Raw genomic sequence first — 26,323 nt, forward strand, 5'->3', positions numbered from 1 at the left:
TGTAGTCTGGAATGCTTAAGGTTACCATTCTCTGGTAGAACCTTTTCTGCTTTCCTAAAAACGTAATGAACAGAATGATAAGATTTTTTTTCTGGTTTATTAAATTAGATAACGTCATTGGCTGTAACTTAAATACAAAAAGATCACATGTATTATTTACTTTATATTACTTATCACGACTCGTCGCTTCATTTGTCTTGTAAACATTTTGATACATTCTAGCCAAGTTTCTCTTGAAACAAATTTCCTTACTTCTATCTTGGTCAATGTCCTCAGTGATTTCATACGCCCAAATTTCAATGTCGCCGTTTCTAGCGCGATATGGGTTCCCAACCACTGAGACCTTACTGCCGCGTCGATAATACTCATTTGGCAAGTATATTTGCTTTTTAATTCTACGTAAAAGTATTTCCATGCAGTCTACTATCTCCTGACACTCCTTACCCTTAGGATCAGCATATTCCTGGCCCAATTGTAGGTAACCATTCTTTTTAACATGCATCACTTGCGAGTTCAAACCATCTATTTTCCTGGCCAATTCTGTGCGTTCCTTAGTATATTGATGGTGAACGGTTATCGATCCTGTCCCGTCGTCAATTGAATAGATTCGTTCGTTGTTGTTGCATTTAAATTTGAGCGGAATCAAATGGCCGTAGATCATTATCCTTCGAAATGGTACCCCGAACACTGACTTATTGGTTTTGGAACCCAGCGGAAATGCAATGTTAGGAATGTCTTCAATGAGAAGGGGTACACACTCTTCGATATGAACGAAAGGTGTAGTTTTCTTATGAGGTACCTCGAAGGTTTTGGACTTTTTTTGATGTTTAGGTGAATCAATTTTAAGCGTGTGCGAATCAATCTTCGCTTCGAAGTCGATGAGAGGGATTTCAGTGGCATTGTCATTTTTATCTGTGAGAGCTGACATATGATTGGTTGCCTACAAAAGGAAGTCTTCATTAAAATCTAAACTTAAGCGAAGGTGGCAGACTTACTGGACTAATTCGCAGGTAAATAACTTCAATTTGTCCTTGTCACAATAGTTCACCCTCTACAAATTTGAAGGACTCGGCCCGTTACCACATATCCCGAAAGCGTCGCTCCACTGACGTACAACTCTGAAAAATTTATTTCAATTGAAACTCGTTCGATTTCCCTCCAATATACCGTCCCTCCACACACGAAGCAATCATCTTTACATTTGAAAGATAAAAAATAATACAGCGGCTCATTTCTACCGAACACAGCTTCTAAATGACAAGTGACACTTAACGAACTGCATGACCCATATGCAGTCGAGTACGTTTTACTTTCAATTGTGTTCTATTCCGCGGCATTCTCTCTTGGAATTGATTACGGGGCTGGCGTTTGTTTTCGCGACGTGGGATTAGAAAAAAGGATTTTTCTAATAAAATAGTTGATGTTTCAATGTTATTTCAATCTGCAAAGCAATTATAAATAAAAACAGAAGATTTTTGTGAATATATTGAAAAAGTGAAGATAAGAATTTGGTTGATTTTAGGAGTTTTTGTTTGTGGGGTAAGTTGGCTGTTTGGTTCCGTGATTGCGTTCTCTGCGAATTTTTCACAAAATGGTTGACAAGTGGATGATTTGAATAAAGGAAATTCGGTGGAAGTGGCGATTCAATGGGTTGTTGTGAGCACGTCGTGTTGAAATGTTTTCATAGAGTTATTCGCGATTGAATTGGAGCAATTACTGGGCAGAATATCTTTTCTGCTTGAAAATGAAGAGTTTTATCAGTGCGAAGGCAATCGACTAGAGTTGCTTTGAAAGCGGGTGTTTCGCTTTATGTGAATCGTTTCCCGCAAATTTGGTGATTGCATTACACTTGTTTTGAACCAAATTATGAGTACGCACAATAGAAATATTGAGGGGTGCACTTGCAAACTCTCTCTGTGTACAAAAATTCCACTTTTACACATTTCATTGGTACGAGGTTGTGATGTATGATTATTTGCGGTTTTGTTTGAAAAGTTGCAAGGGCAAACAAGTTGGGTGAAAAAGGCAAGAGTCAGCATAACGATTTGCTGACGAAGCTGGTGAAACATGAGTGAGACTACAGCTGGGATCATTACTTTCACTAATAGTTTAGTAAACTGGCGATAATGGCATTTATGGAAGGTCTAAACCGACCAATTTCGGATTCATTCATATGGCCATATATTGTACTTGACTTAAAGCAGGTATTGGGTCAAAGTTTGTGTAGATTGCATGCAGAGTGAGAGTATTAGGTTCCAAGGCGCCCAATTAATAAAAAAGGAAAATTGTTTTCGTTAAGTTCCTAAGTGTAGATCCAGTGGGGCAGCGTCTAATGATTTGCTCGAATACAAATCAAGCATTGTTAATTCATTGAGCGAAATCAGTTGTTACCCCCATCTTGATTAACGTCCCCGATATTTTGCTCATTAAGATAAATAGGGTGAACGCCACGAACGTTCTATTGAGATTCTTGGCTATGTTGGTTTCAGTTTTCAGCTCGACATGTCCAAATTCAGAACTAGGTCATGGTCTACAATTCGTGAGATGCAAGCGGATGTCATCAGCCATATCGTGGTCCATTGAGGCGCTCCCCTTTCCAGCGCAGGGCAGCATAAAAGACACCATCAATAACTGAAAAGGAAAGTACCGGTGGCAGGAAGCAACGGACTGTGGGCGGACTCCGCATTGTTATATGATTTAATTGTCGCATTCAAGGCGGTTGTCTTTCTTCGGGACAATGTTCAATGGTAGAATCTCTCTCGTTACGGCGCGCGCTACCCTATACTTCTGATTCTTTGTCGGGATAGCTTTATTACGCTCCGCCCACCGCTGTGCATAATTAACAACGTTTTCAATTTTTGCGTTTATTAATCTCCTCTAGATTTCCAGATTTGCAACAGCGTCGTGCATCCCCAATATAGATAAACCACTCTTAATGGTGGGCTAGTGTTCATCAATATTCTTGGGCGTCAATTCTTAAATCTACTGTTGATGGGATGTAGTTGATCTGATTAGATGTCCATCGCAGGTCAGTCCAATTCCAATTGCCCTTATGGTAGGTTCTGTATTCGAACAATGGAGGTATCGGATTGAGGCCTACTTCCGCCAGGTCCAATAGGTGCAAAACCACAATGCCACAAGAGCAGTCAGCTTCAGTTCACTATACGATTTCATAAGAACCTCGCATTTTTCCTTCGCGAATTACCCGCCGGCCATACTGGGGTAGTGGAATCAGCTGCCCGACATAACTGACAAAGAAGTTTCTCAACTTGTGCGATATCGACTGCTGTTTCCGGCTTCGAATCAAAATATCTATGGGTATTGAGTCTACCAGGTGTCCGGATAGCTCAGTGTTTAGAGCACAAGGCTGTCGAACGGAAGGTCGCGATTCAAACCTCAGTTGTATCGTGATTTGACGTCGGATACCAGTCGACTCAGTTGTGAATGAGTACCTGAGTCAAATCAGGGTAATAAGCGCAATGCTGACCACATTGCCTCCTACAGGGTTCTGTAATCCTGTAATGGACAGTTACGGTCTTGAATGAATTGCTCTCACACACTTCAAGGCCCTGATCCAATATGGATTGTTGCGCCAACGATTATTATTATTTCCGAGTTATCACAATCCCGGCAGATGCCGGATTTTACCTAATACTAGTACTAAGTGGCAAATATTTGGGCTCGGACTTAAAAACTAAAGGAGCGCTGTTGGTGGTGGCTGTTGGTAGGTTAATGAGAGAATCCCTCGAGAAATCCCCGCAACATCGACCACGTATGCAGAATGGTGTACTTCTGCATAGTTTGAACCAGACTGCGGAACTCCCAGGACATCAAGGGAAGCCGTGAGGGATTTAGGTACAACAACCACCGGCTCGAGACGCCAAATTTCTTTGATTTATCGAGTCAGTGGCTCATAGTTCACCTTCTTCTCTATGTATTTCCGTTTGATGTTGCTATTATGGGGGATACCAACATCAATAATATACGCGGAGCGACCCATCTTTTCAACTAACAGTTCTTCAGACTTGTTGTGTGGAGCATGGCGATCAGTCAGAACTTGCCGGCCCCAATACATGCTGTAATCTGAACTATCAAGTACTGCTTGCGGCTCATATCGGTAAACTGGACATGTTTCCGTGATCATGCTTGTATGCAAGGTTTTGATGGATAACCCTACATACAGCATTATGCCTGGTGATGTATAACACCGGTGCCATAACAGTACAGCCAGAAATGAGATGGTCCAACGTTTCTAACGCCGAACCACACATTCTGCACTGGCCGTTTTCCACCCGTTCTTTCATGATGAATTTTTTATAAGCTCGTGTGGCGACTACGCCGTTCTGAATGGCACACATGAACCCCTCCATCTCAGCAAAGAGCGACACTTGTCTAATCCAAACTCGATCCGAATATCACAGCTGAACATTTCTACTATACGCAACAGACTTTTAAGATGGTCGTCAGTACTAGCATACAGCTTGATGTATTATAATTATTTGGTCTATACGTGAGAAATTTCTTATTTATTATTGCTTCGAGCCAGAATATCCGGATGACAAAACGCAAACATGATTGTTGAAAGATTGAAACTTTTTAGCGATAATAGTGATCACTTTCCATTTAATACTTCCATATAGCAGCACAGTTAAACGTTGCCTCAGGATAGCCTCAACTTGATGGTGTTGAGATAATTACATTTTCAGATTTTGGATCAAATAGCGGAAGTGGATTTAGCGTTCTGATATCAAGTTCTGGGTCATTGTCGGTATGACAAAGTTACCACCATATGCGAACTGTTCAACGACTTCGATGTTCTGCCCCTAGGAAGAGTTCGGTTATCAGTGAGAGAAAAACATTGGGTTTTGTTGGTTTTTATCTTTAGTATCTTCAGACTCTGTTCGTCTCTTTCCTCAGTTCCAGAATCATTCGACTAAGATTTCTGACTGAGCCAAGGAGCAAGCAGATGTGTCATTATTGTAGTTGAGGTATTCGGTATGGATGCACATTCGAGATACTCATCAAAGTTTTTTGATAATTAAGATTATCGCCGTTAGGTTAGTGTCTATCCGAGACGTATTTGACGTTTCAGAAGCAAAATATTTTCAAATTTGCAGATTTTTATCCTTTTCAGTCGGCTTTTACGACGAGGAGAGGATACTGAGTATTTTCTTGAGATCCAGCTCAATGTGCCCGGTGTCCTTGAAAAAAATAATAATAATGGGCCTTGGAAGGGTGTTAGAACACTTCAATAAAGACCGTAACGATACACTGCAGGAATACAATGTAAGGAGGCGATGTGGTCAGCATGGCTCTCGCCCGTGATTATTACCCTGATTGGACACATTCACATCTGAGTCGACTGGTATTCGATATTCAGTAACGGTACAAACCAGACCAGAGAGATTTGACCCGCGGCTTCTCGTATGACAGTGCTCTATCCACTAAGTCATCCAAACAAAAGGGTGTAACCAGTAGTTTTTACCATTTAAGCTAACGCTGTCCGTTAGGCAGCTTCTGATGATTTGCCCGAAGTCTGATTTAGCGCTGATCATACGTTGAGTGCCATCAAATTTGTCGGTAAAGGCAACAGTGCCTGGATATAAAAATTGTTCAACGCCTTCGATATTCTGCGCGTTAATGCAAAAAAAAGGATGAGTGCAATGAGCGTTCCGAGAGAGAGTTTTGGCTTTTGTTGGTATTTATTTTCGGTTCGACTTTGTCCGCTACTTCTGAATCTAGAACCGTATAACAAAGGTCTCGCTGAAAGAGTAAGCAGATATCAGCAGTGTAGTCGAGCAATTTGAGCGGAGATGTCATGGTCCATTAAGCCACTCCACTTCTCCAGCCAAAGCGGCATGAAAGACATTACCAATAACGGGGAAAAAATACCGTTGATAGGAGGCGACGGGCAGCAGGCTGATTTCGTTTTGTGATGTACAATTTAATTGTCACACTCGAGGTGGTCTCTTTTCTTCGGCATCACGAACAATGGTGGAATTCCTTTTGTTACGGTGCACGCTACACCGCACTTCTTATACTTTGTCGCGATAACGCTTATCGATCTGCCCCTACAATTCCGTAGTTTGCCAGATCTTGCAAAAGTCTTTTCAGACTTCGCCTCCTTTTGAGTTCTGTAGTGTCTGCTATAGTAGCGAGATGCAACCTAATGTAAGCACCCATCAGATGGTGATTTTCTTCGAAACTAACGTCAGTCCTACTTTGGCTACGCTTATTCGGAAGATAACTTTTGAATCTACTGTGATCGCGATGTGGTCGATCTGATTAGATATTCATTGCACAATTTCGCTCGGACATTGTGTGGACAATACCGGATTGGTGTCAACCATCGCTACACTGACCACAGTACAAAAGCACAATGCTTCAAGGAGAGTATTATAGAGTTCCATCATCTCATTGGCATTTTACATGGATGAAGGTGAAGTTCTTCATTTGTTATTTTCTTAGGCCAGAATACCTGAAAGACACAACGCAGATATTAGTTGAGGAAATACTGGAATTTTCGAGCGGCAGTGGTGGTAATTTTTTATGTGCTACTCTCATATAGCAGCGCACGGGCGGGATTGGTGTCAAAGAGCTTCAACTGATTTTGGTTTGGTCACAACGCTTCCAAGAAATACGGATTTTTTCCACGCCTTCGATTTTGTGGACGTTAATACAAATAGGAAAAGTGCGATGACCAGTCAGTGTGAGAACCTTAGTTTTGTTAATGTTTATTTTCGGTCTACAACCATTTGGTCAAGGTCCATAGCTCGGTGAGATAGCAAGAAGAAGTCATCGGCTTAGTAAAGTTGGTTAAGGAAGGAAGGTATTTCACGTCCCCCAGCCAAGGTAGCATGAAGAACTTCGTCATCTGCATCTCATTTCCCTTAGGCACATAATATGCAGGTAATATTATCGGAGTTCTCGTTGTTGAACAGTAGTTGAACATTTTCAGAATTTGCAGGCTGCTGGTCCGTAGATTTCTATTTCTTTTAGTTGCTTTTTGTGACAAGCAGGGAAGTAATTAATGTATTTTTGAAGCAAATAATGAGCAAGTCTGGATACGGTGTCCTTAGAAAAGAACGGTACACCACAAATTCTCAACAGAATCTTCTTTGAGCATTAAGCTATTCTACTGTATTGCTTTCATATTTTTGCGAATTTTGATATTTTCGTCAAAATTACCGTGTGTTTGTATGTATATCATGATGGAGAGACTTTGTCCCTAATCGCTCAGTCTGTAGTGATATATTGTACTCGACGCAGTTGGAGTATGGATATTCCTGCATATTTTACTGTTTTTCAAAAAGGTATGATTCTGACAGAACAAATTTTGTGTGTTTAGCAGCATTTAGTAGTGGGAAACCTGCTCTCTATTTTTTATAGTAGCATTTGCCAATAATACTGATATTACGATAGTTGTAAGGAGAGAAATTGTGGGTTGCACAAAATGATAACACTGCGAAACGAGAGTACCTACACATCTACTCTTAGACGAGTTTCAGGTTCCGCGAGTCAGTAGTTCCAGCCGTCACGATGAAGTTCCAAAATTGAGAGAAAAGAATAGCGATTATTACGTCGCACTCGCCTCAAAGAAGTCAGTAAGTTTTTAAAGAAATGACCGGTGACCGAACGATTCATGTTTTGTACATTGTTAAGGTACAGGGAACAGCCGACATGGAAGGCATCCGCGGTGTGTTCGACGGCCGTGTTGTGCACGCTGTACGTGGATGCATTCGTTGCAATCTTCTAAATAATTAGAAGCAACTAACAGCTAGCATGTCTACGCGCAATATAAGTCGTATTTTTTTTCAACTTGTCGCCCACATCCGATATTAACTCGGTGTACTGCACTCCTCACACGTTTTTGCGGGGAAAACATCGTGATATTCTGTTTACCATCGAGGAAATATTCATAATCGAAGAAAATATTAATAAACAAACGCCCGAAGTTATTACAAAGCGAAAGAGAAATTGCCGCGAATCCAGCGTGGTCACCACGACACTAGCATAATGGTCTGGTGGAGAGTTTCTTGTCATGGGGTTACCTATATTTACTTCTGTAAAGCTGGCGAAAAAACCAATTCCAGCGTATACCAAACCATGTTGGAAGAGGTTGTTGATCCACTAAACGATACCCCATTCGCCGGGTGAAATTGGTGCTTTCAGTAAGATTCACCGCTGGCGGAAAAAGCCAAGTGAATCCAACAATGGCTGACAGAGCATGTTCCCGATTTCATCTCCGCAAATGAATAGATGATAGATAGATAGATGGAAGTCCCGATTTTCTAGACTATTGAGTGTTGAGGTTGCTTACGCACATCAACATGCGACTTTAAGTGGTTTGGAAGCGAGTGTAATGAAGGCTGCGCGAGAAATGCCTCCCTGTGCTGTCCGGCGCTAGGTCCCAGACACTTCAAGCTTATATGAACGCGGATTTGGTCATTTTGAATGATTTTTTACATGAAATGTTTATGAACTTTATGTACAACTACTACTACAACTACTGCCATGCATGCCTCTGGTCCGTTTCAGTTTTCTCTACACTTCCATATCTCTTACCAATCAGGGAATTATAAGGTTATAATACTTTATAATAGAATTGAATGCACTTAAAATCACCACTACATAATGGAGTCAATGATTTTAATTGATACTTCTTTACATTAGATGATTAATTCCGCTTAGCAATGGCGTGGTATACTAAAGACAGTAGATGGAGCCACGTTGATTTTGAAGATGGGAAAACAATCTGATTGGTTGCTGTAAGCATTGAAGGGTTAACACATCCCCTAAGAACGCATTTCATGGTATGGTGCTAAGAGTTTGTTCCTAAACCCCAGCGCTAAAATGTCCAGGACAGGCTCTAGATGCTATGTATTTAGTTTTTTAATTGAGAAAAAAGTGAGAAGAAAAATAATTGATAATTTTAAGTTGTTAAGGAAGTTGCATTTTTTATTAGTTTGTGTGAAACCAATACAATCATTACACACACTTTTGCTAACTCATTAGTTTTTTCCAGTTAGATGATGTTTGCAATTTTGGTGGCGATAAATATGTTGACGGTATTTATGACATCACCGTGGTCTCTGGAGGATTTTTGGAGTAGGCAGTTTCCAAGATGCTTGAAAAGTGATAATCCGTGGGCGAGAACTGCCTAAAATCCTTCAACTTTGGTTGGCTGTAGTATCAGTTCTTTTTTGCCAAGCATTGTCATATACGCTGCAGTTTCCTAGGTATCTTGCCGATTTGTTGGCAGTACATCTCCATCATAATCTTCCGCCTAAATTAACGAAGCTCTGAAGAAAAAAAACGAGCCGCAGATCATGTCAGACGGTTCACCCCAATTTTCTGTTGATGTAGTTCGCTTTCGTAAGACTCATTTCGCACATATGGTCCCATTCGGTTTAGTTCACTTTAGGTTTTGGTCTCTGCTAACAAGTGTGAAACAGTGTTTAGGTTTCAATTTGGCATCTATTCGGCACCTAATTCACACCGAATGCCCCCCACGACAGGGATAGGTTTTATCAGGTCTGAACACGGTTCGAATTCGTGTGCAGGGAACAAAAAGCAATCAAGGCTTTCACACTAGCGCGGTTCAGTTTAGGTTTTGACCTCATAGTGAGTGGATTTGAATTATGAATTGTCAAAAGTTTTTGGATTTTATTTGGGTGAGATGGGACTTGGATTGGAAATCGTCCGAAAGATTGTGTGCAGATGACTTGGACTTATATTTTCAGGTAATTTTTTTATTAACGTGTATTCGCTTCTTGACTCGGCACGTTTCTTTTCGATCTTATTTGATCTGAAACAAAAATATGTCCGGATTTTGCTGTCTGTTCTTATTGCATTAAACATAAATTCATATTAAGATACAAGGAAATTCGAGAGAAAACTCGTGTCTAATGTGAATATTTAACTCAGGATTCTATTTAAAAATTAGTTCTATTGCGGTACCTGGTGCGAGTTATGCGATTTTGCGGCCGCAAGCAACGAGTTTAGGATAATGAATTAGTGAGAGCAAAAAATACGCTTTAATTGGCCGGCCCTTGGCAGCTGGCATTTAGGAAAGAAGATTGCAGGGAGTATTACTAAGATACGTGACGGTTTTGCATGGGTCAACTAGATGTAACTTCGAGATTATTAGGCTCCACGTGTCATGGAGAGAACAGGTCTTTTGTGCGGTAACTTTCAAAGAATTACCAACAAATTTCACATATTTGCACGTTGTTTGCATGCACATTTCAAGGACAGATCTTGAGATGCTCCAGAGTGATCAGAACTGCCTTTATCTCGGCTCGTGACCATGGACCGGATTTGGATTTGTCATTTTGATCCAGAGATCAAGCAAAGGTCGGGAAGTGACCATGATCAACAACATGAAAAAATTGAAGACTCCGACCGTTTACGTGACGATTACGGAATCTGTTTTGTGGAATGCACAGTGAATGATAATTAGATTGGAAATTGAGCCACTGAAACGGGCTCCTTCAAAGCACCACAGATTAGGTAACACCAACCGTCCAAGATCAAGGCAAGGAAAACTGCGAGTTGAAGTCCTCTTTCCTCAGGACAACGCACACAAAAGCTACGACTTGTTCTCCACTTTTGGGCTCCAGCAATTTCTCTTTATTCGACTCAAGAAGTCGAATCGAGAAAAGAATTTGGAGATAAAAGCTGGTTAATTGCTACTGTAGAGACAATTTTTCATGCATAAGATAATGCACTTCTTAATTGGTGTTAAGACTTTAAGAAGAAGATGGACTAAACCCATCGACCTGTTCGAAGATTATGTAGAAAAATAAATTTAAAATTTTATTTATTTTATTTTTATTATTTAACTAACCCTAACTTTTGGGTCTCTCCGGATAGCTGAGTGGTTAGAGCATAAGGATGTTCATAAGGAAGGTTGTGGTTCAAATCTCACTGGTGGCAGTGGGATTTGCATCGTAATTTGACATCGGATACCGGTCGACTTAGGTGTGAATGAGTATCTGAGTCTAAATCAGGGTAATAATCTCGGGCAAGCGCAATGCTGACCACATTGCCTCCTGTACGGTACTATGATTCTGTAATGTGCCGTTACGGTCTTGAATGAAGTGCTCTCACACACTTCAAGGTCCTGATCCAATTGAATTGTTGCGCCAACGATTATTATATCGAATGCCAGAAAACGAATTAAGCTGCGCACCTTCGTTATGTTGATCTTAAGAAAAGAAAGCCAGATACTAAAAATCATTATCGGAAAATTTTCGGTACAGGACGTCGCAAAAAGTGCTGGCAACGTTCTGAGAAGCTGTGAATTTTTTTCCCCGAATGTTGTGATGTGGAATGTATCAAATGAAAGGTCTCGATTAGCACTTTCTAAAGTTGGCTTCAGTTTTGACTTTGGTTGCAAAATGGGGAAGTACGAATTAGGAAGCGGATCATTTCTTCCAAGGGCCCATCTTCAGAAATTACTCAACCGAAAATCTGAAAAAAAAAAACATCACAAAGCTGCCACTATATGGTGTCTAGGCGTCGAAATATTCACATCATATCTGCTTAAATAAGGTTAATTATAGTATATTGCTATAATTTCTATTGATTAAAACTACCCAGTTCACGCTAGAATCATAATGCCGGTTCCACAGTTGGCACTTGCCGCAAGCTCCAAACTTCCACAAATGTTTGGCGGACCATCGCTCTTCACCCTTGCGAAAGTGCGTTAGTGTTTTCTGAGCAGGCAAATAAATTCCCTCTTCAAAAAACCGACATTCGAACAGTTCGCTGCAAGTGCTTGCAAGCCTACACAAACCAAATCAAACACCTTATCCACAAGTTTGCGATGGCTTGTTGAGGCTATAATGCAGCATGATACTACAAAATTTGATGGAGATCACATTATTACTAATAAAGTTATAATAGGTCGAATTTGTTGTTTTTGGGTAAATTTACTGTAATCTAAGCCTTTGAATGTCAGTATTACGCTAAAGTAAAAATTTGGCATAATATATCCATATACATTACGAGCTAGGTGAAAATGGAAGAAATGTTTCATACTTAAAGCGCCCAGCTCCTGATTTTCTATTCGTTTAAGACTAGGCGGAGTTTCTGTTATGACATTTATTCGTAGTTTTTTATGGGCAAATATTTCAAGCACTCATCTATGTGACTTTTGAATTAGCTATTGGACTGAATCTCGGTAGTGTATATAAAAGTAAGATTGGAGGCTCTTGCCTTTCAAAGATGAGGAATGTGACAAGTATAAAATTTTCATTATTTAAAAAGGTAGAATTTTTTGATTGAAGAATTTTGATCTACGATAAGATAAGCCTCAAGGTCGAGTGTCAGTGATATGTCGATAACTCATGGATAAATTTTAGCCTACAAATGTCTTGTATTGAAGGATTGGTAGTATTATCTGGATATGCACTGAAGAAGGGTGCATCTGAAATATCGGTTTATGCCAATAAAATATATAAAAAACTACAAACCATATCTGTTTATAATTTACATCGAATAAATTCACAGCAAAAAATAAAGTGAGCAGAATCTGGTTATCTTGCCAAAAATATTTACGTATGTTTGGAAATGTTTATCGTGAATATGGCACTGATGAGTCAAGCTCGGAAACTAAAGTAATTCCGCACTTAGAGTGAATTTTTATACTATAGAAAAATAAAAGGTGGTTTTTCCTTATGCCAATTTGTGGTGTTGCTTTGAATCACTGAAATCAAAATTTTGGTATCTGCTGATTTATTGATTTATTGTTCAGAAATACAGAGCTCAATGATTCTCTCAAATTGATTTTGGATTCGCATGGACTGGAAAAGGATGGAATTTTCGTGAAAAGTTTTACATATTGATTAATTCGATTTTATAGGTGTCTTCTCTTCAGACTAGGTATCAAAATGTTCTTGTCGTGTGTATTCAAAGAAGGTTGTTTAGTATACTAACAGAAAACAATCCACTAGGACGAGGTGTGGAACAAGGAAGAACGACTCTAAACTGAACCCTCCCTGCCACGTTTGGTGAGGGAAGAGGCTGTTTACCTCCGGGGTCTGGAGTAGAGACTTGGCTTTAATGCTATAAAAGGGAGGTAGGGGCCCGTATAATTTGCCCCACGGGTTCCAGATTTCCTCGTTGTGATTCTGCTTGCTCATAAGCAAGCCAGGGAGATTTCAGCAGAGTAGAGTAGACTTATATAGAAACCTAGCTTTAGTGATATACGTATAATTTGCTCTTCAGGCTCCAGATTTCCTTGGAGATGGCAGATTTCAACAGGAATTTGGTAACAGGGGCCAATGATAGCCTGAGTGAATCATTGCATTACATTTACAACCAGGAATACCTCGGCATAGGGCACTAATTGGTCAGAGTGAAAAGTTTATTTTAACATTCTTTTATCTTCAAAATGAACTTGTTTAAATTTCTTACAATTAAATACTGAAATTACCACTCGGGTGGGTTAAGGTGAGACATGAGACGTGCCATGAGCACGACATCCGGCGCATCCTTGGATATATTTATTCAAAGCACTGTAATGAGAACAGCTCACAGACTAAGTCGATTAGATCTATGGGGAAACAACGGACGAGGGGACTATGTATTTAAAGAATTATTGGGAGTACAGTTCTTAAAATGCCTTCTAATTTTTGGTTTCCCATACATCTGTTTGGTGGAAGATATGAAGTTACCCTGAAACGTAGAGAGAACTGAGAAGTTTTAGAGGAATACAGGGCAGGATCTACGGAAGTCTTCTACATCGGTTCCTCAAACACAGAATAGAGCTCTGGAGCCGGAGTCTACCTCTCGAATAAAAACGAGAAGCGGGCTTTTAATACAATAATCATTGGCACAATAGTCCAATTGGATCAGGGCCTTGAAGTGTGTTAGAGCGCTTCATTCAAGACCGTGACGGTACGCTACAGTGCACTGTAAGAGGCAACGTTTTCAGTATTGCGCTTGCCCGAGATTATTACGCTGATTTAACTCGGGTATTCATCCATAGCTGAGTCGACTAGTATTCGACGTCAAATCACGATACAAATCCCACTGCCTTGTGCTCTAACCACTCAGCCATCTGGACACACAAGTGAGCTTTTCCTTCGGGATAATATCCAACGGTTTTTTAAGCCGAAGTACATGCGCTCCCAAGAGTGGCAAACTGGGGGATTGACTAGCTGTTGAAAGGCAGGCGCATCGCTACCTGCAGTGATAGTCAGGGAAATGAAATCTCAGATGCTTTTGCAAAAGAGGGTTTAATCTCTCCCATGCCAGGACCGGAACCAACAATTGGAGTATCAGTAACATTGGCTAAGGCTGTCTGCAAAAACTGGGAACAACCTTCCCACAATGACGGGTGGCAGAGCCTAAATGTTGCTGCACACACCAAACTTTTCGTGTTATAAACGTGCATACCACAAAGTTTATCCTGTCGAAAAGCATTAGGACATGCAGGAGTGTTGTAGGCATTCTGACGGCACATAATTCACTAGCTGGACCCATATTCAGAATAGGAATTATTCAAGAGCTACGTGTCCCTCATGAATGTCCCGCTTATGGACGCGTCAGATATCAGATCTTGGGTGCCGATGTTCTCCAGTTGCAACGGGTAGCATCACATCCACTAATGGAAATCCTGGGATACGTTAACGAATCTGGAATCTTCCGTTAGTTGGGGGAGTCGAGTACAATGGGCTATCACGGTCTGAGAGCTCAGAAACTATAGCTTCTCCCCCACCACTAGGAAAAGGTCCATCACACAAGAATACATTTTTAATAAAAAAAATCTGCGGTATTTTCCTGGAAACGTTCAAGCGGACTCAGTCTATAATAAATGGCAATCATTTTCAGTTACGTTCAAATTTTGATTTGGGCTTTAGTATCGCCTTTAGTGATTTATAGGTGGCTCGATGGGGTCTTTTAAGATTTTGTTTGTAAAACAAAACCTTATTAAAATCGGTTTAACGTCTGTCTATCCGTCTGTTTGTCACACGCAATTTCTCAGAAACGTATATCGATTGGTGGGCAGGTGGAAAGTGAAACCCACACGTGCAGTGAGTTACATCTGACTATGTTGATTTTAAGAGGTGGTCCTCATACATGTACAAGCGGAGTGTACATTTTTTTACCGAATATGGTCACGTTGGGTATCAATCGAAAGGTCTCGGTTAGTATTTTCCGAAATCTTAGCTTTGACATTTGTTGGAAAGATGGGGGGAGTGCGGGGGTTGGAAAGTGATCATTTTTTCACGAGCCCATTCTCAGACTCTATGCACGAAGCGTCTATGTGATGTCCAGACGTCAAAATACTCTCCATACCGATATATCTCCAAATTAATTTAATAATAGTATATTACTAAATTTTCGGAAACTTGACTAGAAATCCCCTTTAAAAAAATTAACTGACCGGTTCGTCCAGGCCAAAGGCAAATCTCAGACGTCTCATCTCTGCCCTGGGAGCAGCGTGACCGAAAGTAACGACAGGTGGTAATCGCTCCATTTATATATAATCGCAAGCACGACATGAGTGCGAATTATATTGAAGTGGAATCCGACGTAAGTTCAGACCTAAACCAGGCCAAGGTGATTTTTTTTGTTGAGGATGCTCGGAGTTCTGAGTCTGCACCCACTTGATGACGGACCGGACCACTTCTGAAGCAACTTCCTTCGTTTTTTGTGGTCCACTTACTCCTCTTTTTGGGTTAAACACACAAGTTTTTCAAAAAAGTTGACTGACGATTTCGTCAACCTTTAAGTTTATCTTAGATACAACATCATCATCGTCCATCCTCATGTAGGGGGCTAAAAATTCTCCGGAGGATTCTTCTCTCGAACGCGGCAAAGAGTTCGCAATTCTTCTTGCTAAGAGCCCAAGTCTCCGAGGAATACATGAGGACTGGCAATTTTTGTAAGCTGAAATAGGCTCTGTTGGCTGACAACAACCGTGCGCGGATTTAGATTAGATACAACAATATAGACTAAAGTGCAAGTATGAAGCATGATATCCCCCAATTTGGCCAAAGTGGCACTATTATTGACAAATTTGCATTAGCTTAAATCTATTTCTTCCGTGAAAATGCACTACCACCCAAAATATTAAATGTCAATATTACATTAAAGTGAGTAGTCGGACATGCTAAGTGCATATACATTACGGACTACGTCCAAATGGAATAGTTCTGCACTAAAATATACTTTTATAAGAAATAAAAAAAAACCTTTCGTATAAGAAGCGTCGGGCTTCCGGTTTTCTTCTTGGAAAGATCAGTGATGTATTATGAGTCGCTGAGAAAATTAAGGATTTAAATTTTGCAAACAGGTAGTTTTCTCAGTGATTCCTGTTTTCACTTTCATTGAGCTTTCACTTTCGTAAAAATGATCATGATAAATTTTTGGAAGGTCCAAGATAATTACAACAACGTTGGGGGATTTAATTAGATTCAATATCTTAATTTTCATGGTTCATTATGCGTATATATTCCAATACTTATTCAAAAGTCTAAATTCGACTTTATTAAAAGTTATTTTAATTCTCTATTCCAAACTTCTTGGAGACAACTTACTGGGTATGTACATTATCGGAAGCAAGAAGTAACATTCTGTTAATCATCACATGTGTGGCTTGCTTTCATCTTAAAATTTCATGTCAATTGAATCAAAGGTTCCCAAGCCAGTTGCGTGCGTTTTTATTCGCTACCAAATTGCAGGTACGACTTTATTAGAGTAAAGGGATTACCTAGAGATCAGAAACTTTTTAGACATTTATTAAACGTTGGGAAAATTGCTTGAAGTTGACGGGTATGTTAAAAGTTATATGACGGATCGTCAATGAACTTAAACGAAGTCGTCATAATAAGTTTAATGGTTTGTAGTGATGTAAAAAAGACTGCAAAGGTAAGTCTAGGGAAATATTCGAAGGTAATTCTCATTGAGAATATTATAAAATGCCCGCAAGTTAATAAAATAATCTTTAATATATAACATTTCAAACATATACTGTCTTAAAATTAATTATATTAATATTGCGTACATATTTGCTTTATAATAGTATGGCTTTAAACACTAGTATCGCACCCCTCTGAATCGTTGACCTTGATATTGATTATTATTGAGGGTTGCGGCTGTGGGTCTTGGATCTTCTGCCAAGGTCACAGGCCTTATTGTTGAGTACATCTTCCTTATTGATGGCGCCAGGTAAGGTTCTGGCGTGGTAGCGACTTTTTGAATGGCCTTATTTTCAAATTTATACCGCGATTGTTTTTTATTTGGAGCTACATAAGGATTTGGAGGGACATTTTGAGATGATGAATATGGAGGTGGTGCCTTATTGGGAGCAATATAAGGATTTGCGGCAGTTGTGGTCGGAGTATATGGAATGTGTGTATATTTGATATTCGGATAGGACGTATAAATTGATTGAGCTTTTGAACCATCACCATTGTAGAATCTGTTGTAGTTTTGACCTGGATTCTCACTTGTAGATGGATAAGATCTATACTCTTTTAGACCTTCCTTTTCGGGGTGATAGCTTTTAAATCTTAATGCCTGCGATTTGGCGCTTTGTTCAGCTTGCTTTAAGCTAATCGGACCGATATCAATCAACTCAATATCGGCAGGAAGCTTCTGAATAACACGACTTCTTACTTCTGGTTCTTCACTCGAACTTTCTACTGCTTCCTCTTCTTTCTCCTCCTCAGCAGGGACAGTGGATTCTGGTTCTGATTCTAATTCTGGTTCTGTTACCGCTTCTAGCTCTGGTTCTGGTTCTTCGTAAATGGGGATTTCCTTAGGTTGGGCGACCTCTACAACTTCTACTTTCGGTTCCTCTTGCATTACTTCATCTTCCGCAGAAGTGTTCATTTCAGATTCTCCGCTTTGTTCCTTCTTGAACACATCAGGTATGTCTGGTATTTTGCCAAATTTATCAAAATTATCTCGGAATGCGGAACCCCAATCATCATGCTTGTGTAATTCTGGATCGATTTTAAGGGTTTTGTGTTTCTTGCTGGCTAAGTTTTTAATTACTGTAATAGTTTTTATTCGCGTTCCAGTTTTAGATCCGATATCTGTTGCTGCAAAACTATAACTAAGTTCCTCCAAATGTCGTTTGCTTAGATTTGCATTGAGGGGTTTAATTTCATTTGATGTCACTTGAGAGCATGTGAATAGTGTGGTAAGAGAAATGAGGATCTGAAAAGAAATGTGGAATATAAATTAAATCAATGATCATGAGTGATTACTTTTTTTGGAAGCATTTTCTGGTATTTCATAATGTGCCGAACTATTCAATATTATTTTTATGGATATTAAATATATCAATTAATTGTGCTGCAATTCATTCTCATTTACGGGAAAAAGTTTTCGTAGATTTTTAATTCTGACGGCAGAAATCCCATTTAGATGACTTTATCATTTTCTTTTATCGTAAAAAATAAGTTTTTTTTTGGAATTATACTTTTAATATTTTGGTTTCGGGTATTAATAAATAGGTCCCTAGTCAACTTGCACAATAAATCCACTTATTTATATAAACTTTAAACACATAATCCAAGGGAATTATCGAAAAAAGAAGTAATCCAGTGATATTGATTGTCACGGCACTGCAGATCTCGATTTAATTTCACATTATTATCAACTTACTAGCAAATTCATAGTTCCAATATATTCACTTAAAACACGTCCTCGCGTATCGAGTTGTTTAACGGATTGTGGTGAAAGATACTTTAACGATTTTTAAAAAAATCAAACGACTTTTATATGGAAGCATCATCTTGAACCCTACCATCAGTAAATCTATATCAAATACGATGTTCAGGTTTCATACAAAACTTACACTTTCTTCCTAGATGGGTATTTTTGCCAAACGTGTCGAACCAAGTAAAGTTGGTATCGACTTAGCTAGACATACAAGATAATTTAGAAACAGACGACGATCTTTGTAATTTACAAATGAGAGTTCCGAGTTTTCATTTGTGGCGTTGTTTTTCAGCCATAATGAACATAAAATGCAGCTGCCAAGCTAATAGTTGGCATCTGATGCGATTGGTTATTATGAATAGTTTGTTTGACTTTGATTGAAAGAAAGTGTACGCATACTGGTTGACTAAACTGGACACCTATTTAGCAAGATTTGTTTGAAAAGTGCATTCAATTCTGGACATATCTTTTTTATATTCTTCACTTGTTAGTGCAGAAAATAATTTGTGAAAATATGCGTAATGTGTTAGAATTCGTAAGTGTAGTTTGATTAAGTAAAAGTGAATATGGAAATTGAAATACTTTATAGATACCTAGGTAGAATCAGATGTTTTACTGATCCGAAACAAAGTATATTAATTTACATAATTTCGGAAGCTTCTAAGAGATGTAGGTGCTTGCTTAAAGGCATGCGATACATCTAAGTAATCAGGAAGGGATCTTTCCTTTAAAACTTTTACGTGATAGAAGTGTTGAGCTCTCCTTCTAATTATCTAATTTAATTCTTCTAAACTTTATCTTGGATGCTCTACTCTTGATTCTTCGCCATTCCACAAAGGATAGACATTCGTTTTTGTTTTTTTACACGCACTTCAGAATATTGAGGGCTTTCTAATTTCTCGTTTTTACCAATTTTAGTGAGAGTTCGATTGGTGTGGTCTGAACATTTCGTTTATTGCAAAGGGCGTTGGTACTGGTCTAATAAGAGATCATCATGCGGTGGTCATTCATCCTACAAGTTGCCAAACTAGGCAGTGCATAGAGATCCAAGCGATAATGTACAGAGCGATGCAAATTGATGAACACAATTTGGCGAGGGATTGAGTAGTCACTTCGTACGAGAAATATAGTGACAAAGTGTTAGTTATTGTTGAATGCGGCTGAAATTTTTTCGATAATCCCATTTGCTAGACGATGACGTACAGCTTCAGAGTTTTTAACTACAGATATAAATGCACATTTTTCCGGAGTTTATAGATAACTTCCTGCTGAGAAACGAAATTGAGATATGTAATTACAAATTACCTTTTTTAAGGTTTGGTGAGGAACAAAAGGTAAATTAACATCGCTTCAATGTCTGTAAGTTCGTCTGTCACATGAGATTTACTCCGAAACGGCTGGAGCTATCGTCACGAAATTTACGTGAGTGAGAACATGTGGTCTGTGAACGGCTAAACAGGCAACTAGTTGTATCATTTTGTGTTGGGTTTAGGGGGGAGGGAGTATGGATATGCGAAAAGGCGGAAGAATTTTTTTTTACAGAATATGGTCATGTGGGGTATCAAATGAAAGGACTTAATTAGTATTTTTCGAAAATTATCTTATTTCTGATATTGGATGAAAGGCAGGGGATGAAGACTCAAAATCTTCTTTTTCTTGAGCCTTTGTCCGGTTCACAAGCGGGGTCGGCTCGCCGTGATCGGTTTCGCCATTTGACTTTATCAAATGCCTGATCTAGGTGCAATCTCGAGGCTTTTAAATCCCCATCCAGCGTATCAAGCCATCGTTGTTTCGGTCTGCGGTCGATGGTAAACAGACCTCGATGTTCAGACCAATCTTGGCAAGTGAATTCTTGTTAGCACGAATTACGTGACCATACCATCGAACGCGCCTCTCTCGCAACTTTTCCATGATCGGTCTAACGCCATATCTATCGCGGATATCCTCATTTCGGATGTGATCAATACGTGTCACGCCACTAGTCCAACGTAACATTTTTGTCTCCACTACCGCAAGACGCCGTTCATCGTCTTTTATAGTCGGCCAACACTCAAAACTATAGAGGGCGATAGGACGGACGACATTGCGGTAAATTTTCGATTTGAGACGTTCGTTGATACGTCGATCACAAAGAAGACCAGTTGTGGGATGTCACTTGATCGAGGTTGCGTTAATGCGTGAAGCAATTTCATAACGCAGTTCTCCATTGGCTGATAGCGTTGACCCGTGATTGTGCTTGTTGCATGGAGATCGGTCGTCAAAAATTCAGTTTTGTTTAGATTCAATCTGAGATCGGGTTGCGTGAGGCGATCATTCCATTTTTGGACCAGTTGCTCGAGATCATTTTTGCTATCAGATTCTAGGAAAACATCATCTGAATAAAGCAGTACGCAGGGCCCTGGACGTCGGATATCCCGTGTGACGGTGTCCATAACAAGAACAAAGAGGAGTGGTGAGAGGGCGCTTCCTTGATGAACACCAGCAGAAACACGAAGCGATTTTGATACACCCGCCACACTTCGAATTTTACTTTTCGGAGCGTGGTAGAGCAATTGAACCCAGCACACGAGTTCTTCTGGCACTAAGTGTTACCGTAAAGCATACCAGATGGATTCGTGTGGCACACCGTCAAACGCTTTCTCTAGATCCAGAAATGCAATGCAATGAGGGTGATGCTTCTCATGGTGTTTCTCCATGAGTAACCGCGCAGCGTGTATTGCGTCAGTAGTTCCGCAGTTTTTGACAAATCCGGCTTGATTCACGGGTCTGTCAACGATTTCTCGAATACGGTCGTCAATCGTGCTTTCAAAAATCTTCATGGTATGGGAAAATAACTGGATCGGACCGTAATTTAAACATTCTGCTGGACTACCTTTCTTTTTCCATATTGGAACAGTGGTACTTTCTTGCCAGTCAGATGGTGTTCTTCCTTCCTGAATAACTCGATTAAAGAATTCACTGAGCCACAGTCAGCTCTTCGCTTTTCGGAGCTCATTCTTATAAATTTGCCAAATAGCAAGGATCGTGTCTTTCATTTGGTTCCACGATTGTCCAAGCGATGGAGAAACTAGTGAAATATGGTTATCAGTTGCGCCATGTTTTCATCTATTTCAGGGCCGTCCGCGATAGCATGGCCAGGGTAAAATTGTACACCGACCAACCTTGACCAAAGTGAGAGGTCATATAAAAGCAGCAGGATCACTCTCGAGACCTTTCCACATCAACAACGGTCTAAGATAAGGGGATGCCTTTTAATGCATCCTCTTTAATCTGGCTTTGGAAAAAGTGATCTGCGATGCAGATGTTAATGCGAGAGGTATCATCCTCTTCAAGTACACCCGACTACTGGCCTATGCTGACGATATTGACATTATGGGAAAAACAACCCGAGATGTACAGTCTACCTTCATCCAGATCAAGCAGGCGACACGAGATCTTGGGGTGCGCATTATTGAAGGCAAGATGGAATATATGTTAGCAGCGTCAGCACCTAAAACCAAAGAACCAACAATATCACATGGAACTGGGCAAACGAGACCGTTGGTGATTTCTCCTATCTAGGGCCGAAAATCATAACCAACAACAGCTATGATGATGAAATCCGTGCACGGTTTTTGGCTGCCAACAGAGCCTATTTCAGCTTATAAAAACTGTTCCGCTCAAAACTTCTCACCATAAGGCCAAACCTCTTACTGTACAAGACCATGATCTTACAGTCCTTATGTATTCTTCGGAGACCTGGTTTCTTAGCAAGAAAAGTTGGAAACTCTCAGCCTCTGACAGAGTCTGCCTCAGATGGAGCGATGGCGTATGCCAGGACGCCAGACAGCTGTTAGGGGTATCGAATTGTTGGATTGCTAGTCACATATTCTCTGTAGGAAATGCCCAGAGGTGAATGTAGCGCCCATAGCCCATTTAGTCAGATCTCACACCACCAACAATTCGAAAAAATATATAGCGAGTAAGAGATTCGAAAGCTGAAGTAACTAGGACTTTCCTATTAACTATTCATTATCCATGTAGAGTAACACCGGCGCTATTTGGCTTTTACACGCGTGCTCTAAGGTGGAAAGCTCTTTGTTTATACAAAAAGTGCTTTAAAATCTGACATACTGCACACTGCTCGCACCCGCGACATTTTCTAATATACGCACGCTTGTTTCTATTTGTAAGGATCGAACATTTTGTAATTGAAAGGACTCGAAGTTAAGTTCTTGTTTTTGGCTGTTCAGTGGCTGGTATCTGTAGTAATTTACCTCAAAGTCTCAGATAATTCGATGAAACCGTATTTTAAAGTTGCTTAATATATTGAGAATGCGTTTGTTCCTCAATCCGTTATGGTTACCATCGTGCTAAATTATCTTGTATCGCCAAACTGCATCCAAAACCTTCGGTTTGGGAACACGGAGCCAACTTCATATTGACGTTTTCTCAGTTCTAAAATAGCAGAACGTTTAAGGCATTATAAAAATACCTAACTAATTATTATCAAACCAGAAAAACATTGTTCTTTTCTATATGCAATAATGGGTCGGACATCGAACGTATTGTATGCTTACAAACTGATGTATTTGCTAACGCCGACAACGAAGTTGATGTCCCCAAGGCGTTAGCAGCGTTAAATCTGCTTTCACTGTTTTGTCTAAAGCCTGAAAATGCAGTTATCTCTACATCAACATTTAGATGATGGCGCAATATGCTCTCTGTGCTACTATCATATATTGTGGCACCTTACCGCACTATCACTGGAAAACTCTGAGCTGTCATGTATACGTGGTTTTATCGGGATACGTTGACCTAAGGCAATATCGAATGAAGAACTATAATAACATATAAGCTAACTACTCGAACACGTGTTGATTAGAAAGAAGTCGCAGTAGATGGGGTCACACATTGTAGGCTCTACATATAATGGAATTTACTACCCCAGAACGAGTAGGTCGGTTTAACATTACGTAATGCAAAATTGATGCAGCATACAATGTATATGCTGTTAGCAGGTCAGACTACTACAGGATAAATTTAAGGGCGGTATCAACGCCATTTCCAAAAAATATAGTAATATCCTATTATTAATTTTATTTAAGCAGATAGCGGTATAGAGCCCTGGACATAATGTTGGGGCAGCTTTTTTTCAGTTTTTTGGATTGAGTAGTTTCTGAGTTTCCACTAACTACTACCACAATTAATATTAAAACTAATATAGGCTTCAGAAAGTACTAGTTGATGACTATATGATGACACATAACTATATTTGGTTGAAAAAATTATACATCCCCAAAACTCAACGTAGGACGATGTTACTTACTGCATGCGTGGGCGTTCGCAGTTCTAACCTTCCGACCAAATTTCGTGTAAATAAGTATAACCGTTTCTGAGAAAAGTGGGTGTGATAGGCAGACAATGAGCCGATTTTAATAAGGGTTTCGATTTACCCAACACAGTCATACACATTTTAAGTTATTAATGAGGATGAGGGTGGTTTTCAAATATATTTCTCCATGGGACGCTATATCGACTGACGGGGTCTGGTAATGGTCGCTAAAAGTTAGTTTCCTAGAGTAAAAGAGCTGACTTCGTTTTTTCCTAGCGCATGTGTGAATTCGATTTACCCTGTGCCCACACGTAAGATGTCATTTTTTCTGAATCGTAGGAACCCTGTTTTTGACTTATCCTTTTGAGGATGTTTGTCTAAGTGGAAATATCTCAACAGAGCTCTTGGATGATCAAAATAAGAGGACAAAATTTCATACTTTTTGCTGAATTTTCTCGAAACAACTCAACCAGTGTAAGAAATTCAGAAGAATAATATTGCAATTCCATTATTTTTAAAAAATTGGTATTATTTTGATACTCTTTCGTATTTTTAGCAATTAAGGGTTCATTGTAATACATACACGAAAGGCATGAAGGGTAAAGTGAATTATGACATTTACATGATATACTTTCGAAAGCAAATGAATGAGTTTCACTTCCCTATTTCCTCAACAAATAAATCAACTTTCGATATTGATGGAAATTGACCACGTCAGATCACTTTCACTTGTTATTTCTTGAATAATTTATAGTAGATTTATAACAAACAATTGGACTAAACGTGCCGGAAAATATCTTCGATGTCGGTCATTACTATTGCAATAAAAGTAAAATTAAGTTACTATTTGATCATCTGCCAATTTTGCTTTTCAGGTTGAATGCTAAATGGCTAGTGATTGATTGATTTCCTATGCACATACGAGATTGTCCACCTTTTAAGTAATAATAGCCGTAACCCTCATGGTCTTAATAAGTTTTTTTTCTCTATTCAGTTTCAGATTCCCAGCCAGAATCTTGCGCACGAATGTGTCTGTGCCTGAGGCTCAGCGAGCAATAAGTTTTTCTTAGGGTTCATCGACAGATAATCACATCAAGATGAGTGTCATAATACGGCTACAGAACCTACCATGGTCAGCAAATGCTTTGGATATCCGGCAATTTTTTCAAGGACTTTCGATTCCTGATGGCGGCGTTCATATTGTAGGAGGAGAAATGGGCGATGCTTTCATCGCTTTCAGGTATAAATAGTTTTCTTTATTTTTTCCTTTTATTATTTGATTTTAGGTTAGTAGTTTAAATATTTTGATCTCATGTTTCTTTCATCGGAGAAACGACGTTAAAGATGTTTCATGAAAGAAAGTTAGAGATTTAATAAAAGAAGAAAAAGAATGTGATTTCTGTTTTTATTGATGTGGAGATATTGTACTACGAAAACAACCCCGTTTTCCAAATGATTTTAAAGCACATCATGATGATCGGCTTGTAATTTGTTAAACATAATTTTATTAATTTTCAGTCACACAAATTTTATTGACTGATTTGCGATAGAAAAAAAAACGATGATATCAAAATGTATTGAAACGAAAGTTTTTTAGGTTCTCAAGGATTGCACTGATATGCCATGATTTTTCAAATGTGCCTTGCAAAGAATATTTTATTTAGATTTCTAATTTTAACATTAATGTATATAAAACAACCAAAGGTGCGGTGTTAGGAATCTGGAAAGAGGATGATCGACTGAATTCACAATAAGAGTCAATCGTTTATTACTTCATTTGGTTTGCTGTCGTGGCTGAAAATAGTAGGTCTTATTTGAAGAAATTTGAGTTTATTCATGAATCCGCATTTAGATGTTCGAACATATATTTACTAGGGTTGTATCAAATTATGTCTCCAAATATTTAGCATCATCATCAAACGCATATGTCAATGATATTCACCTCTTGAAGCAGTATTTCATGGGAGACTTATGTTTCTTAAGTTAAACTAGCCACTCGAAGTAATGCCTTTTAGAAGGGTGTGAACGTGAAGTTCTTATCAATTAGGATCACATTTTTTGATGAATTTTCTGAATCTTGGTGGACATAGTCGTCCAGTGCAGCCGGTGCTTATCTCTTATCACATGTTAACAGGGTTGTAGTATACAGAAATCAAACATTATTCCGCACTAAGATCCGTGACTTCACTACTTTCTGAAAGCGTTTATTAAATCAACTGTTCTGTGGTGCTCGTTTATATATGAGTAGAAAATAATGAAATGGACGTAAATGTCGAATTTAATACACATATATTTTGTTGGCATATACTACATTAAAATTTT

At 39.3% G+C, this 26,323-nt stretch overlaps 3 protein-coding genes across 3 annotated transcripts in view; 1 reads left to right on the forward strand and 2 right to left on the reverse strand.

The window, feature by feature from the left end:
* Positions 1-78: 78 nt before the first annotated feature.
* On the reverse strand, positions 79-1,298 carry LOC119647860. Its single transcript, XM_038049129.1, has 3 exons — positions 1,179-1,298; positions 996-1,118; positions 79-940 (listed from the first exon to the last, which is right to left on the reverse strand). Exon 3 carries the CDS (start codon positions 926-928, stop codon positions 167-169), a length of 762 nt encoding a protein of 253 aa, XP_037905057.1. The 5' UTR covers positions 929-940; positions 996-1,118; positions 1,179-1,298; the 3' UTR covers positions 79-166.
* A 108-nt stretch (positions 1,299-1,406) lies between these two features.
* Positions 1,407-26,323, forward strand: part of LOC119647858 (putative uncharacterized protein DDB_G0277255) — a 49,172-nt gene continuing 24,255 nt past the window's right edge. Inside the window, exons 1-2 of the mRNA XM_038049126.1 lie at positions 1,407-1,539; positions 24,996-25,241. Coding sequence (XP_037905054.1) covers positions 25,099-25,241 — 143 coding nt within the window. The 5' untranslated portion in view covers positions 1,407-1,539; positions 24,996-25,098. The remainder of the gene's footprint in view (positions 1,540-24,995; positions 25,242-26,323) is intronic.
* Positions 16,965-18,882, reverse strand: LOC119647859 (cardiomyopathy-associated protein 5). Its single transcript, XM_038049127.1, has 2 exons — positions 18,631-18,882; positions 16,965-18,180 (listed from the first exon to the last, which is right to left on the reverse strand). The coding sequence occupies exons 1-2, from the start codon at positions 18,640-18,642 to the stop codon at positions 17,053-17,055; spliced, it is 1,140 nt and encodes a 379-aa protein (XP_037905055.1). The 5' UTR covers positions 18,643-18,882; the 3' UTR covers positions 16,965-17,052.

Source organism: Hermetia illucens, chromosome 2 (genome assembly GCF_905115235.1).
Source record: "Hermetia illucens chromosome 2, iHerIll2.2.curated.20191125, whole genome shotgun sequence".
NCBI classification, from domain to species: domain Eukaryota; kingdom Metazoa; phylum Arthropoda; class Insecta; order Diptera; family Stratiomyidae; genus Hermetia; species Hermetia illucens.